Here is a 17,129-nt window from a genome sequence, read left to right as displayed (position 1 = left end):
TTTGAGTGGGATCAACTTCAGTTACCCCCAGTTATGACTTGTAAGGCCAACTTCGCATTTCAGTTTGGTTACTCCTTGCGATAGCAAAGTGTGGTGGAAACATGTTTATTTTACAAAACACACATGTAAGTTACTGTATACGTGTTTAAGTTTTTAAACACGTATACAGTAATCTATTTCTGTCAAGTGATAGAGAACAACCGTGTTTTTATAGTAATTTTTTTTGCTTATTTAAAATAGCAAATAATTAAACCTGTAGTATGTAGCATTTATAAAAAAATATGTTTTTTACATATTTGTTAAAATTGTCACCATGTCAAGACAGTAAGTTGTGAGACAGATACTATGTGAAAATATTGATTTTCTCCACCTCCTTCCTGAGCTGCTATTGCTCACCGCTTCCAACCAAAAGCAACTTTTTACATTGCTGCTAAACTAGGTTTTAAATTAATTGTATTTTCCTCAGATGCTTTAAGTTTCTTATACCCATTTTAACCAATTCAGATTTGTTTCTTGGAACTATAGTCATATGGAGAAATTATAGCCTGCAGTGTAGTCCAGCTGCTATTGATATGAAAGTGTATGCCTGTGCGATCAGAAAGAAACTGCACATGTTTAACATTTATGGGAGGTGTGCCTCTAAGTTTAAAGTTTGACAGAATGCATGCAAGCCAAATTTTAATCTTTTGGAATAAATGTCTAAAAGGAGAATCTCACCGACGTTATTTCAACCTGAGGCGGTAATATTTGCTAATAGAGGGTAGAGTATTTTAACCTTTTGCATAACATCAGATAAAATGTACGTTTATATCAATATCTTTTTAATGAGTAAAACAAGGTCACTTTTTGGTGCTTGGCCTACATTAAATGATTTCTTTCCAGATATAATTTAGAAGAAACAGGTGAGACATCAAAATACAATCAATTCTCTGAATATTTCATCAGGTGTCCTAATTTTTTCACATGACTGTCTATCATAAGAGCACCTCAAACAGTACTGGAATATTCGTTTCAAGTCTTTCTGCTGTGAGTAGTCATTAATTATTTGTATTAGAAGCAGAGATGATGGCATACCGCTGTGAGAGAAATCAACCTTGATAAAATGGTCTACATAATATATTATGTGGCTAAACATTTCAACACTGTCACCACAAGATAATAGTGTGGATTTTTGATAAATCACATTGCAGCCGGAAATGTTCACAACAAACCCAGGAAACGTTAAATATTGTATGAGGCGATGCTTAAGAGTTCTCCGTCAATTATCTGTACATGAGAGAAAGAGAGCTAATTCCTGCTCTATTCCGCCTCTTCTGCAGTGTCCTTTGAAACAGATGGTCAACAGGAAGAAAGATTATTAAATAACTAAAACCCGACAAAACCAACATTTACTGAAAGAAAATTGTACAGTAAATGGAGTCTGTGTTTGTCATATTGGCGGCGTTTCTCTGAAAACAAACAGGCAGTGATCCTACCACCACAACTCGTGCCCCACTCAAATGCCAGTTTCAGGTTACCAATGAATCAATTTCCTGTCCAGCTTCCGACTGCCTTCTCAGCCTACATTCCCTGAGCTCTCCGTCCCTTTCCTAACACCTACGTAGACACAGACACACTTGCCCACCTCTTCATTTTTCTCCGAAGTTACCCAGGCAGTCTTGCTTGTTCTCTCCCACGGCTGTGCAATTATCCTGTCTCTGTAAAGAAGCCTTGTTGCTTTTTTTTATTTAATCTGAGAAAGCTTTGTTGTTCCAGCTTGCAGAGATGGAAAACATTCTCATTTTACTTTTGTTTTCTGATGTTTGTTATTTGAGTGTATACAAAAGGCATGCTAAACTCAGAGGCTATTAGAGTTCAAATACAGGCTGCAAAGCACTGTTTAGTTACACTAAATTGAAGTAGAAGTAAAATGACGCATGCATTTTAAATTTTTTTGCAATAAAAATGTGAAACGTGTAGTATTCATTTGTATTCAACCTTCTTAATGGAATGTCAGCAGCACAGGCTGTAGAAGAAGGTGATCTGATAATGAGAAAATCTTTAAACCTTTTGGTCGATATGCAAAAAAAAAAGTATCTCTGCTCCTATGGCAGCATCATCATGTGACGAGGAGGTTCAGAGACTGGTCAGAGCTATTAGGGAAAGGATGGAGCTGAATACAGGGAAAATCCTGAAAGAAAACTTGTAAGAGGTTGCTAAGGCTTTACAAAGAACAAAGGCTGACTTTCTACTGGATCAACAATCCCAAACTTACACTAGAGCCACAGTGATTTACTAAAAAAGTACAGCTATTATCCCAGCTGACAGTCTGTGGCCTGAATAAACCATTCAAACTGTTAAACATGGTGGTAGCAGCATTATGCTGAGGGGAATGTCAAAGTCCAATCTGAATCATACCTCGACATACGTCAAAACACCTGAAGCTGTAGTAACAGCAAAAGGTGGTTCTCTAAAATCTATAAAGTCAAAATTCATATTTTAAAATTTGAATTTGTAAAAAATGATGCAATGGCAATTGGTTGCACTAGACTTTATTTATGGGTGTCAAATATCAAAAGGGTTATTAAAATGTTTAAACCATGTACTCTTTTACTTCCATGTATCACCATTAAAAGATATTTTGTGAAAATGTATCACAAAAAATCAATAAATGGCGATAAAAGTTTGTTGCATATATATCTTTGGGAGGTACTGTGATATAATCTACTAGGCATAACATTGTAAATCTCTTGCAGTGTGTTAACCAGAAATGATAGGAATTTAATGTTTTATATATTTACAATCAGCTGTATTTTTTTTAACTGTTACGGATGAAGAAATGGAACCAAATACAACATTCTTATGTTACTTTGAAATTGTTTTTTTTTTTTTTTTAAACACTTGTCGAGCTTCCCACCAGTGCTTCCAGCAGTGTGCAAGCGAACCAGGAAGTTTCAAATACAATACTTAGGTTGTAGGAAAGCTTTGGATGCTGTTAATGGTTACTGATGATCTGATGGCCCTTTGCGCTGTTGATTTTAGAGTGGGCTTTGCTAAGCAGTGTGAGGATCATGGCAGAAGCAGGAAAACCCATGCACTTGCGTCAAACTCAGTGTAGAAACACAATAAATTTTTTAGGCCTCATCACAGTAAAATAAACATAATCTGTGTGGAAATTTGACATATTTAGGTAAACCCATAACTTAAACCACCCACAATATTGAAAATATGAGACACATCTTGCTTTTATCCAATACCCAGGTATCTAATTTTATATGCAAGGCAGCCCAGTAGGCTAGTCGGGGAAAATGACATGTCTGAACGACACCACATCCATCCTGTCAGAGCTCCATGACTCAGCTTTTCATAGCAAGCGCAGGGTGGGTATTTTTATTCTGTAGTTGGCTACCAACACTATCTAAAAAGCACAGGAACTCACTTTACACAGACTAAATGTCACAATCCTTGTTTTTTTTAGGTGCAGTTACAAACAAGTGACAACACTACAGATAGTGCCAAGAGATGCCTGGAAGCACATCCATCATTTCTTTCTCTTCATCAGTAAAGAGTCGATCGCACTGTTAATCACTTCTTAGATGGGCTTTGATTTATTTTTCTGTGTGTGTAAAATGTGATTAAATGAGGATAAGTGATTGCAACTGTTTTTCAGTCCAGCAACTGAACTAAAACTCATAGTTCAAGGCTCAGCCTGAGAGGAGACCTCACATTGCTTGTGTTATCAACAGCAAGGATGTTACAGTATTATTAAAGGCAGCTTGAAATAGAGTTTGTCATGATGCTTGTATCTCCCTGGGCAAATAGAGGGAAAGATGAAGATGTCTGATTACAAGAAGAGCAAGCGACCTTTCCAAGAAAAATTAAAACTTTTTGTATATATATATATATATATATATATATAAAACTGCTGCTATATATATATATATATATAGCAGCAGTTTTCTGAAATAATGAAATAGTTTGTTTACAGTTGTGTTTTTCATTTAAAAGAATTAGATTAAAGGGCAATATTATTAAAGAGGTCAAGATAATGTGGGAGCGGTAGATGTTGACACAGAAAACATAACAAATACTCAGCCTCGCAAAAGTGTTAATTCTCCTTGAGCACATTTTGTTACATCAATGCCCACAAATTTCAATGTGTTTTATGTGGATTTTATGTAACAGATCACTCCATAACTACAGAGTAGGTGGAAGGAAAAGGATGTGAAAACACTAATAAGAATTATTTATTGGGTTGTATGAAGCTGTATTTATACATATGTTTTTACCAGCTTTACTCATCTAGAATGGTAATATTTTTTTCTTATCATTCGTTTTTGTGAAATACTTCAAACTGCATAGAAGCAAAGCAATTTTCCAATCTAGATTTTGACTCCCTGACACAGTTTGATCTAAACCATCCAGAGTAGTTCTGGCTGTATTTTTAGTGCCGTCCTGCTGGAAAGTGAACCTGCAATCCAATTTCAAGTCTTTTGCAACCACAAGCAAGTTTTCTCCGGGGATCGTCTGTATACCTTCATCTGTCAACTCTGACCAGCTTCCATGTCCCTGCTCATTAAAACCATTTCCACAATATGATGCTGCCACAATCATTTTCATAGTAGACATGGTTTACATTTACATATTTAGGGGAAAAACAGTAAAATGGGTTGTATAAATCGGCTTGACAAACTACATGCTTTATTCCTGAAATGTTTTGAAAAGTCTCCTTTTTCTTTCACTTTACAATTTTGCTCCTTTTGCAAGATACTGTATTTCTCATGACTGTTTCGTAATGAGTCATCTGGTTTAATAAAGAGGAAGAATTACAAGTTTACACGGACAGTCGTTTATCTGCTTTAAAATAAAAGAAACATGATAATCATCGGGCGTCAGGCATTACTCTAAGAAGAATTTATGGAATTTATCAGAAAATGTTCATTTCTCAACTTTTCTGCAACGAAGCATTGATAGTTTAAATACAAGTTGTATAGTTGTTGTTTTTTTTCCACTTCTATGTACTGCATATGTCCATTTCAGTAAAGAGGCAAATTAATCTTGACAACGGAACAAAGGAAAGTAACAGAAGTGTCACAATAGCTTTAGAATTCTTTTGAACAAAATGATTTTACTTTATGTCCATTTAGAATGAACTGCTATAATTAAGTCAAAACAACTCAATAACATAACAGGATCAAAATGACTATTTCAATCATTCATGATGTTAAGCTTATCTGAAGAGCAGGCAGTTTAATCACTTCTGAGTTGACACTAGCAGACCCATTTGTGCGTAAAGGACACAATAAATACAACTGTTTTGCTTTTTCACAATAAAAAAAAATATTCTTATAAATTTATACTTAAATCACAGTTTAGTTTTTAGAAGATACAGACTGAGAAAAGAATGGTGCTGTGTTTGATGAGAAAAAGACTTGAGAAAAGTAACAAATGACACAATTGAAATCTAGTTTGTGTACTTAAAACATAACAAAACAAGGCATTAATAAATTATTCAACAAATTTTAAGAGATGTTTCTTCACCTTGAAATGCTGTAATCAAAGTCTGTTACATGTCATGTTACATCTTTAAACTTCAATGTATTTTATTGGGATCTTATGCGATAGACCAAAACAAAGCCTTTTTTTTTTTTTTTTTTTTTTACAAATAAATATAAAATGTTTGTTGTGAATTTATATCTCCCCCTCCACTCAATATTTGATATGAAAGCTTTGGCCTGTCATTACGGATGCAAATCTTTATACGTGTATTTAAACATCCATCAACAGAAAATATTGTATTCCCTAGTTTTTTTCATGATATCCTTGAATTTTTTTTTAAACGGGGAAAAAAATCTAAATATATCGTTTCTCTTCTGTTTCACATATGCACACTATTTTGTGCTTGTATAAAATCCCAATCAAACCAAAGAGTTTAAAAGGCACACATTATATGAGCTTTATATTTAAACTGTAAAAATTTGCCTACATGCTTCTTTGCACCATCATTTTAAAAATAACTTATCTGATAAATCTCTCATGAAAAAAAAAAAGTCAATAAAGGACATCTGAATAAGCAGTTGATGTTTGTTTATTGGCCTAAGATTGTCAGGACATAACGCAACTTCTCCAGTGCTTAACGATGTTTATCGTACATTTATTTGTGACATGTGCAGCACAGAGTATAAATGTGTTTACGGAAGAAAAAGACAAGGAGTCATACGAAAAAAGGCAAATTTTACAATGAGCTCTCAGGACATTTCTGACGGTTCTTTTCACATGTTTGTTTCAGAGAAGTATGTAGAGTTTAAAAAATATGCCCATTAACATGAATGGAGAACGGTAACAAAAAGAAGTATGTTATTTTTTTTCATGTAGCGGTAGTTATCCTCTCACCTGGCACTTCCACATTTTAATTACCAAAGCGATTGTTTTCTCAGCTATAATACAATGCATACAATGTTTTTTTTCTTTTCTTTTTTTTTCTTTTCTTTTTTTTTTTACATTGAAACATCGGGTACATCTGGGATGTTCAAATATTTGACCCAATAAACAAAATATGTATAATAACATTACGAAATTTTAACATCAATAAAAGAATTTGTTATAATAGTCTGAAACTCCCATCTGCTGTGATGCACGATAGAGACTGAAAGAGTCATGTGCGTCCATTGCACAAAGTTTTAAATACACATTGATGAAAAATACAGACATAACACACGTGTTTGGGTAAACAGAAAGATCGTCAGTGACAGTCATTGAGGCTATGATTGATAAATTAGAAAGTGTGTTTTTGACAGTCGCTAAGCTCTTGTTGATTGGTTGGTGCAATGCTGCCTCCACATGGCCCAAAGCACACACTGCAGCTACTTGAAGTTTCACATCCTCCTGTTTTTCAAAAAAAAAGAAGAAGAAGTAGAAGGGACAACTCGTTCTGGTCCTATTGCACAATTTATCTTCCAGCGGTGGAGACAAAAACATTTTCATTTAAAAAGTCCATGTTTTACTTTTACCCCGGTCCTTTCTCCACCCAACTGTTGGCATAAAATGTTCAAACAACTGTACAGTGTCACATCTTAAATAAATACTCTCCATCAACAAAAATGTTGACGAGCATGTTCATATTTATAAAACTGAAAAACAGCTCATTAACTTCAAAGGAACGGACTATTCAGCACCAAAACCTGGCGGCAGCTTTTGGCTGAAAAAGTAAACGAGAATGAAACAAAAATGTAACCATCCATCACCAGCAGGTATTAAATATTTGTATTAAAATGAGCTTTCATGTCCCAAGCCCACTTTTTTTTTTCTAACAGGGCTCAGAAGCTGTACATATAGACACAATAATGCAGATATTTCTTTTTTTCTTTAAAAAAACCCCACAAACATTTTCTGTCATTTTGATAAATAAAAATAGAAAACCACAGAGATATCTCTTTAGTCTTACTGTCTGCAATCTAAGTCCTGTCATAATTTCCCTAAGTGAAAGAGAACTTGGCAAACGATGGCAACCACCCCCGTATTGAGCACTGAGGAAATGGAGATGTCTAATAATCTGCTTTCATACAGTACAAACTCTTTCTTGTTCTCCTCCACTTTAGCCATGGCCAACAGTCCTTTAGCTGCTCGGCACATCATGTTTACACTGGGAGGGTCCATTGGAGGGTGTCCCATGTGCAGCAAATTGTGAGGGTTCTGTTGATACTGCGCCATATTGACGCCGTCCTCCAAGAAGGTTACCAGGTTACCCACGCTAGCCTTCTGCAAGGCGATGGCACGTGCTGCGGTGGGGTCTCCCTGTGCCAGGTGTGAGAGAACAGCAACTGCCATTTCTCTGTACACCTGTGCCTTCCTCTGACCAACGTATCGCACCAGGACTGCAAAGAATTTTTCCTGTCTGCTGAAAGGTGGCGTGGCTAGCAGGAGGTCCACATTGCCATCTTGGATGCTGAGCTTACAGAGGCACTCCAGCACCAGCCTCTGGGGAGTGAGTTGGGAGTGTGGGGATGTTGACGGAAAGGGGTCCTGCGCTTCAGCTGAGGGACAAACCATCCAGTGTAGAAGGCCGTCAAGGATGGGGAGGCAGATGGTGTCTGAATAGGTTGAAAGATCAAGGTGTCCTGCAATGTTGGAAAGCGTGACCATGGCATTCTCCCTGAGCAAACTCAGGCACTCCCACCACCACTCCTCTTTGCTACTTGACAGTCCCCGCTCCTGTTGCTCGTCCCTCTGGTAAGTCGGTGCTGACCTGTTTCTCTCTGGGTGAACATGGTGTAACAAAAGCAGGCGGCCCAAAAGAAGAACGAGCGCAGGATGGTGAGACATTTCGCTGTCATTCCCAGGGATAAAGGACAGACTTCGCACGATGTTGGAAACACAAAGGCACCTCTTGGAGAGTGAGTCCTGCCAGGAGGAGGTTGTGCAGAGCGGAGCCTCATCCAGGCAGCGGGGCTCGTCCTCCAGAAGGGTAATGTGGTCATCCTCCCCGTCTGGATGCACCCTGAAGGGGTAAGATGGCAAAGATCGAGCAGGATGGGCGTGCGACAGGGCGTCAACCCTGGCGCACAGAACGTCATCAATAGTGGCGGTGACGTGTTTCAGTGTTTTGCTATCTTCCCCTTCCATCTTATTTCCCGGTTTGTTCTCATTCAATGTTTTGTTACCCCTCCTGGGTGGCAGATCACTCCGCAGTTCAAAGTGCGTCTGAATGTGTGCAGTGGAATCACCTCCACCTGCCTGCCAGTGTAGCAGCCCACTGTCAAACTCAGTGACATAACCCAAGCGCTCAGTTATGTCTTCAATCAGGTCGTCTTTGTGCACAATCTTAATGGGGAGTTTATCATATTTACTGGCCTGTCTAGGTTTAGATTCTGTTTCTGCAGGAGGCTCATCCAAACAACCTTTTCTAGTTTCTTTTTCTTCCACTTCTTTCAGTCCTTTTTCCGCTTGTCCTTTATTACTGTTTTCCTTTTTCTTGGTCATATCAGGATCCTGCTTTTTTTCCGGCACCTCAGCCTGCTCTTCAGTGACAGGTGACATTTCCTCCTTGATAACTCCTGTTTGCCTCTCCTGCATTTCTGTTGCTGAGGATAATTCGGATGCTGATAGGTTTGCAGAGTCAGGTTCCTTCTCAAGGGTAGCATTTTCTTTCTGGGTATAATCACAATCTAGATTGTTTTTGGGAGCCATTGTCCGAACCTCAAATTCTTCCAAGATTCCAAAAATCTCAATCAGGCAGCGACGAAAGTACTCCACAATTAGCTCAAGGAATCCTGGCAACTGGTCAAAGAAAGGTAAAATATGATCAGTATCAAAAAGAAGACAGATCTCTCACCTTAAAGTGTTTTTGTTTCTGCTGTATGGGACAAATGCATTATTCTACCCTAATATGAAGATAAACGTTGTAATTTTCAGTGACACATTTGTATTTAATTTAGGCTGTGAGAGACCAATAGAGAGAGAAAAGTTCAACAATAATAGGAAGGTTGGACAGTTTAAAGCAAATGTTTTGCTTTCAAGATTTTAAAATTTATGCTCAATTTATCTAGTAACAATCATAGAAGCAGCTGAATTTGAATATGGAAATGGAAATCTTAAGGTTATGGTAAGAATCTACATTTTCTGCTACAAGGCGGGGACTTCATGTTGTGAATCTACATGTGTGGAATTTTTAAATTCTCTTTTGGAATTTAAACTAAATAACAAAAATGATAATGGTGAAGCACATTGGCAAGGTCAAAGCTTTATCAGAAATCAAATATCTAGATTTGACGTTTTTACCTGGGAAAGGTTGAAGGAGGCCACTGTGCTGTCATCATATAGCAGGATGTTAATGGTGTCTAATGCCCAAGTGCTTTCTGCCAGCAGGCCAGACTTCAGAGACATCATCACGCGCCAGGCTTCAGGTGTTCCTGGGATCACAACAGTGCAAATAAAAGAACAACATCCGGTGTGGTTATCCTGGTTTACTATAATAACCAAGGAAATCATCAAAAACAGAAATGATACTCATTCAATAATTGATAAAATTATTTACCACAGTCCTTTGATGTTAGCTTGCGTCTTGGCTTTAGAGCTGGCATTGTGGCTTCGACTGACCCTGGAGGGTAGTTCAGGTCCCTTCTCAGGTTAGGAGGAAACTGACCATTTGGTCCGCTGCCTTGTGAGCCCATCATGGCCATCCCTGGCTTAGGCATCTTCATGGGAGACATGAAAGGGGCTTTACTGGGTGACATTCGAGATTCCATTGAGCGCTGGAAGGCCCCTGGGCTGGGCGCTCGAGGCAGATGGTTGGCCATGGTCGGAGAATTGGAATAAGAAGAGTGACGTGAAGACATGGGGGCCATGCCACCTGATGATGATATGTAGGGAGGCTGACGGTGCCAATGGTCATGCGCAGAGCGACCGTCAATGTCATCTCTGCAAATAGAGCCATACGGCTGCATTTGCGATGGTGGCCCCTGTCTGCTGTGGTAGGAATAGCTGAGGTCTGTTCTTGAAGGCCACATGTTGGGTCCCTCAGGAGCATGGTTAGAAGCAGGGCCCCCACCCATCATACTGTGCTGGCTCTGGCCCGATGGGGCCATTCGGTCACGATGGTACGTGTAAGGGAACTGTCCTTGGATGGGTCTGTGTTCAGGGCCTGAGTACCCACCACTGTAGTGATTGTACACATCCGGCTGCTGGTTGGTGTACTGCATAGCGTACATGTCACTCTCGTGTCTTTTGGGTGGGGGACCATACATTCCATCCAACTGTCGTTTGTAGCCCTGAGTAAATAATAACAATACGCAATGCAAACACGTTAGTCAAAACATGAGAACAGCAACAGCAAAAATTCTAATTATATTATGTGTCCAAAGTGCCAAAGCTTGCCATCAAAAGATAGGTTTTGTTTTCAAATCCTAAGTTTAGACTATCCACACAAAATAAAATACATTATCCAGTATTTCATAACAACACATTAATTATTCATAAGGCATACTCCAAACCTTTCTTGTTAAAACTGTCCAGCCTTTTACAACAAAGTTTTATTTGGCCATCTTTTAATGCAATATCAAATGTTAGGGGGCATAAAAACAGTTACTTAAATTTGAAAGAGAAGCTACCAGTGCTGTGTCTCACCTGTTGCTGTGGGTACATCCCAGATGGATGCATGCCATATGGCATGCTGGGATACTGCTGACCGTAACCGTCATGTCTGAAATGCAGGAGATAAAACAAATTGCTCACCTATTAACAGCCAGTAAATCCTCCAGTACTTTCTAAGACTAAAAAGCAGGAGAAGCTGGTAAATGTAAAATAGGAGAGCTGACCTCTGCTGTGAGGAGTATCTGCTGGGAGAATACATGTTGCCTTCACTATTAGAGTGTCCCATGTTATTCTGACTTCCAGGCGGACCCATGGTTCCCTCCATCCCCATCATATGGTCAGGTCTAAGACATATACAGGCATGATTAATAGACATGACTTAACTTTACATACAATCTTCTTCAGGGTGGAATTAATTTTGAGCTTATAATTGCATGTTTGAACGCTTTAGATTTATTATGGTAGAATACAAACAGCTTCAATGCATTGAAAGAAAGTTCAGTGAGCCTGGCACTCTATGGTGGTTCCTGGGTTTTGTTTGAACATTGATCAGATGAAAAAAAAAAAAAAAAATCACACTTGAGTTTTTCACCCGGATACTGAACACAACACAAATCAAAATTGGTTTTTAAAACAGAATATATATATACAGTATATATATATATATATATATATATATATATATATATATATATATATATATATATATATATGACCCAATTCTTGCTATTTAACATCGTTATGTAGTTTGCGCTATGGTCCTTCCACACTACAAACGAAAAGTGACTGCATGTGAACTTTTGACCAACACTGTAGTTAGTTAACATCTGTATGCATGTTACCTCCGGTCATAGCCCGGTCCATAGGGATACTGGGACCGCTGGCTCATGCTCAGGCCTGATGGAGGCCGACTGTACAAGTCCTGCATACCACCACTGGACATATGGCTTGGTATATATGGATCAGCTCCTGCCACTGCAAGAGAATAAAGCAAAAAGCAAGTTATGGTAAATTAATTGACTGTATCTTCAATCTCCCACCAGATGGCAGCAACCCTCTATGAATGCTCTTCACTCGTTCTTATTAGCCCTATTGTTCTGAAGCTAAATGTTGTTATGCAGCTGCAATCCACCATATTATTCATTCACACTCCATTCTCCCCATCTTTCAGAGGAGCTGCTGTTTCTTTCAGGGGAAAAACTACTGTTTGTTCTGAAAACTAAAATACACAGCTCGGTCAAAACAGGTGCATCTCAGCGGGATGCGAGGGATGAAAGGTTGGGGGAAGGAAAAAAAATGCCGATTAAAAGGACGGGAGGAATAAGGATGAGACGAAGGCCAAGCTACGAGAAGATGAGACGATCTGTCGTGTTTTTGATGAAGGGATGTGTGGTGTAACAAACAGCTTCCATCTTCTTTCAAAGTTTTAATAAAACACACACACACACACACACACACACACACACGCATGCACACACACATCTATCTTGATCTGAGGCAACATGGTTATTTGACAATAAATTAGACCAACAAAGCAGATGAAAGAACAATGGCTTTAGAATACATGAGTCATGTGGTGAGAGAGGCGTGCAAGTTTGCAGACAGCTCCAGGATCAAGTTTCAAATTATGAACTTGTTTTACAAACATTTTGCACCTATCTAAGCAAAATCAAAGATACTTTAAATTTTTTTTTTCTTTTTTGTCAAAATAGCAAAACCAAACATAAAAAGTAAAAGGTGTAAGAAAAATTCCAAAAATGAATAAACAAGTTCTGGCATTGACTTTTTGGTGAATTGGGTGTCACAGTGTGCGCTCTGCTTACTCTTCCTCATCCCCGCGAAGGGGTCCTTGGCGTCGTACTGCATCCTCATCATCATGTCAGGCATGCCGAGGGCCTGCTGGTATGGAGCTGAGGGGGGCAGGCTGCTCGTCCGCTTCTGAAAGGCCGGGTCGCTCACCTCCGAGAAGGGGTCCTGTACGCTTACACTGCTCCTGGACAAATAAGAAAAACAAAAACCACAAAGAAGGTATACAGGTTGTACTCTGAGGCACTGGAATTTCTTTCATTTTAGAGGGAAATAACTTCTACGTTTAACACATGCATGTATGGAATGATACAGATTATTGTAACAGTGACAAATTACACACCTGACTAGAAAGTTAAATCAATTTTTTTTAGCTTAAGGTGTTATTTATATTTTATTTTATATTTACAACTGTGTCTGTTTTAATTGCTGCAAAATAAATGTGCAAAGCTCACATTATCACGAAGAAATATCAGCCTGAACATTTTCTAAATATGGCATTGTTATGGTTAGACAACACTTTTTAGAGCTGTATAACACTTCTTACATGAAGTCACAATGAAAGCAAACTTATAACTTTAACTCTCCTCTCAGTTGCTGCAGGCAGCTTAGGGTTTATAATTAAAATCAGACCTGATGAGGAAAAATAAACAGGAAACTACAGGTGCCTACGTATAACACAAGCATGCACTAGCAGAATGTAACTTAAATTTTATTTATTTTAATTCTACCTCATCAAAGGGAATAACTAAACTTGTATAGATTCAGATGCTAAATTACTACCAGAGAAATCAGGTAATGAGTGGAATCAGTCGTTGTTTTTGCTCCTGATATTATGGTCAGCACTGCAAAGTCACACTGACAACAATAATTTTTAGTGTTGAAGTTGTTATTGAGTCAAATCAGAAAGACTCAGTTCGCCATGTTCAGTAACAATGAGTTGTTAAAATAAAATTAGGAAGCATGACAAGTGTAAAAAGCTTCAAGAATTAAAACAGCATTTTGATCACTGCATTCAAATTTCTACAAAGATGAGTTTGCCTTTGGTAGACATCAGGAAGTTGAGGGTGTTACTGCAGTGATCCAGTTTTGTTTTTCTATAAACATTCATTGCTAGGACAGTTCAATTTCTAGATAATAAGTATCCTACTGCTGTACTTTTTAAATAGAAATCAAAATTGGCTAAAATTGGTATAAGCATTTAGAAAATCTGTGATCAGTGCATCTCCAATTAATACACTATTTTGCGGATGCTTTTTATGTTGATTGCCTCTGATTTTACAGAAAAAAACCCAACCAGTTAGATGTAAATAAATAATGCTTAAGTGACTGAATCAGTAAAAGAGGTTCCAGCTGGCAGCAGTGCCAGCAGCTGAATGTGTCTGTGTGGTACCTGTTGGGGGGCAGTGGAGTGACTTGTCCCAGCGGGGTGGTGGCAGGTGTGGGTGGTTTCAGGTCGCCTGCTGCCTCTGCTGTAGAGCTGCTGCCGGATGACTGGGGCGTTTGTGGACCTTGGAGTGAGCCACCTGAGTTGGCTGGGAGACAAGAGAGGCATTATTACTAAATCTGAAGGATTCCCTAAGTTCTCCCTTTAGAAAAAAAGAAGAAAAAATAAAAACTGTTGCGTTTTGAGACCGTAGGGCTTCTCGAGGTCCTCTGCTGCGATCTCGAAGCTGGTTTTGAGTTAGAGGAGCCAAAGTGGGATTTTATCGCAGCAAGGTGCTGTATTAGGGAGATAACTTTGGGCTTATGTCCAAAGCACTCAGAGTGATGCCCGACATGAGAACTGAGCCTTAGCAAATGCGCCACATAAGGGCAGAGAGGATGGAAACGGAGGCAATGCTGAAGAGATGAAGGAGGAGAGAAGAAGAACAGGCTCAGCAATAAGAGGAGAAGAATATTGGCCTCTTGTGGCCATAATAGTAACCCATCACTTAATTCAATGCTGGAGATATTTTATAGTATATTTATTAAAGTGTTCCACATTTTTTCAAATGCAAGGAAAGGAATACATGATTCTTCCCACGCTTTTAAAAATAATAAAACTCTGAAAATAATAAAACTCAGCCCCCTCTACAACGTCACCCCTAAACCAATTGTCTTCAAAACACAGCTAATTAGCAAAGATAGACTATCTGTGCAAAACTGACTTCTTATTTAAACACCAGCAGTTTTGAGAGGGTCTTAAAATGTTTGTTTGAGAAACTTGAGAACAAAAAAAAAAGGGTATTGTAAAGATCAGGGAACAAAACACAGATAAAGTTGTGCAGAAGTTTATGGAAAAGTATTCACAAGTTTGAATGTCTCAGTCAGCATTGTTCAATTCATCTGATCAAGTGATAACAGTAGGGCACACTTGAAAACCTACCATGACATGGACGAAACCATAAACTAAGAAGTCATTAATCAGTGAAGCAGAAAAGAGGCTCATATTAACTCTGAAGAAGCTGCAGAGATCCAATATTTAAGTGAATCTGTTGACAGGATTATTATTTAGTCATGTGCATAGAAAGTAATTGTTAAGGTAATTTGTTTAAGGGGACAGTATGGTGCAGTCTCCAAACTAAGTTTCTGCCTCACAGAGCACCCCTCACCCGTGACTCTTGGATCCTGCAGGCTAGTGCCAGCAGTAATTAGCAAACACATGGTGGAGATGAGCTGATCATACAAACTACCTCTCAGTTGAATGCTTCTAATGTTGTAAATGCTTTAATGGAGTAACTTTGTGATGTCATGCTGAAGGAAGAGAGCTGGAAAGAGCAGGAGTTTTTTTTTATTGAGACAGAGGCTCAATTCTAAATTGAAACGTAAAATTTTTTTTAAGTCATGTTTGAAATGTAAAGCCTTTTTATAACAACTGAAAGTAACAGTTACTTAACTGTGCTAGAAAATGGCACTATGTTCCTGGAAAACACATAATACTCCCCCTTGAAGTTATTTTACAAAGAAGAATCCTCAAAGACATGCATGTATTTGCAGTGAGAGCTGCTTCCAATTCTCTGAGGCTGCATAAAAATTAAAGCTTCGCTTTTCAGATTTTGCACTGTTAAGAAAAAAAGAAAGAAAAAGAAAGAAAGCCATCTACTCTTCTCATTCCACGTCAGAATTCCAAGTGGTCACTTACGATTTAAATTATGTAAAATGTAAGTTTGTAAATTGACAAATTGTAAAAAATGCTGAATGCTCATAGTCGATGAGGATCTTATTGAGGGCCAAGTGTGAAGGCACAATTACAGAAAGGTTTAACTTTAGGAGCAAATGGGGCAGATAGTCCACAAACACACCCACTGAACATGAGTGAAAAGCTGCAGAGAACCTGCACTGTTAAAGCCTTGACTGAAAACAAAAAGCTCTTAACATTAGATCGGTACAGGGCTTAAAACTGGGTTAGTGTGCTATTTTCTTCTGAAACCTCACTTTTCTGAAATACTCTGTTCAGATGACTGGGAAATTATATGAGTGTTATGCTACAAAAGCCCTGCACACAAAGAGCCCTCCCCCCCACAACCAGATAAAACCAAGTGACACAAATTCCCAGACTGAATGAAAAACAGAAACCGAAACCGGTGCAGCTAAAAGATGACAAAGACATTCAGGGATTATGAAAGTATCCTAATGAGCATTTAGAGTAAGAAGTTTTATTTTTCCTTTTCCTGGAAGAACCTCAGTGGCCTCTCCCTGCACTATGTGTCCTTAGGAAAAAAATGCCCCCCGTAAGACTTTGGTTTTAAAAATTCATGCTAATTCTGAATTATTCAATAATACCCCCTGCCTCTAAATCACAGGAGACAGATAGGAGGAGAGTCAGACAGAGGGGTAGATGGTGTCCCATGATGATGAGCAGAGGTAAGAAAAGAGGGCAAAGATGGGTCAGTGAGCTCTTTGTGGGCTATCCTGGTGTCAAACCGAATGAATATGCACATACATGCCCGCATGGCGGAGAGGGAAACAGTCAAGGGGTTAGCCAAGGTTAAGAGGTTTGTCATTCTTCAAGAGCAGAACGATCCGCGATGTAGAAAGATGGAGGAGAGAGGTGGAGAGGAGTGTGAACTCAAGTGCCCTCTGCTCCACATTTAGCTGGAGAAAAAAATAGCTGGCAGAAGAGAGGGGGGATAAGTGTGTATGTGTAGGGGCCTGCATGTGTGTCAGCTAGTGACATAATCCGGTGGTGGTGGTGGTGGTGGTGCTGGTGGGGGTCGGAGGTTGGGTGGCTAAAAAGCAGAGCACAAAAAAAAAAAAAAATAGAAGTAAGCTGA

The 17,129-nt window shown here is 38.7% G+C and overlaps 1 protein-coding gene across 5 annotated transcripts in view; it reads right to left on the bottom strand.

The window, feature by feature from the left end:
* Nucleotides 1-6,049: 6,049 nt before the first annotated feature.
* The window catches only part of LOC106951782 (AT-rich interactive domain-containing protein 1B-like), a 226,538-nt gene continuing 215,458 nt past the window's right edge, over nt 6,050-17,129 (bottom strand). For all 5 annotated transcript variants that reach the window (XM_015039508.1, XM_015039515.1, XM_015039501.1 and 2 more), the window contains exons 14-21: nt 14,267-14,408; nt 12,891-13,060; nt 11,910-12,042; nt 11,292-11,411; nt 11,101-11,176; nt 10,013-10,745; nt 9,757-9,887; nt 6,050-9,255 (exon numbers count right to left, since the gene is read on the bottom strand). In XM_015039508.1, the coding sequence (XP_014894994.1) occupies nt 7,444-9,255; nt 9,757-9,887; nt 10,013-10,745; nt 11,101-11,176; nt 11,292-11,411; nt 11,910-12,042; nt 12,891-13,060; nt 14,267-14,408 (3,317 nt within the window). In that variant the 3' untranslated portion in view covers nt 6,050-7,443. The remainder of the gene's footprint in view (nt 9,256-9,756; nt 9,888-10,012; nt 10,746-11,100; nt 11,177-11,291; nt 11,412-11,909; nt 12,043-12,890; nt 13,061-14,266; nt 14,409-17,129) is intronic.

The sequence above is a fragment of the Poecilia latipinna genome, unplaced genomic scaffold (assembly GCF_001443285.1).
Source record: "Poecilia latipinna isolate Pla-1442-1.1 unplaced genomic scaffold, P_latipinna-1.0 Scaffold28, whole genome shotgun sequence".
NCBI lineage: Eukaryota > Metazoa > Chordata > Actinopteri > Cyprinodontiformes > Poeciliidae > Poecilia > Poecilia latipinna.
The sequence above is the reverse complement of the archived record's forward strand: the minus strand, read 5'-3'. Positions and strand labels throughout refer to the sequence as shown.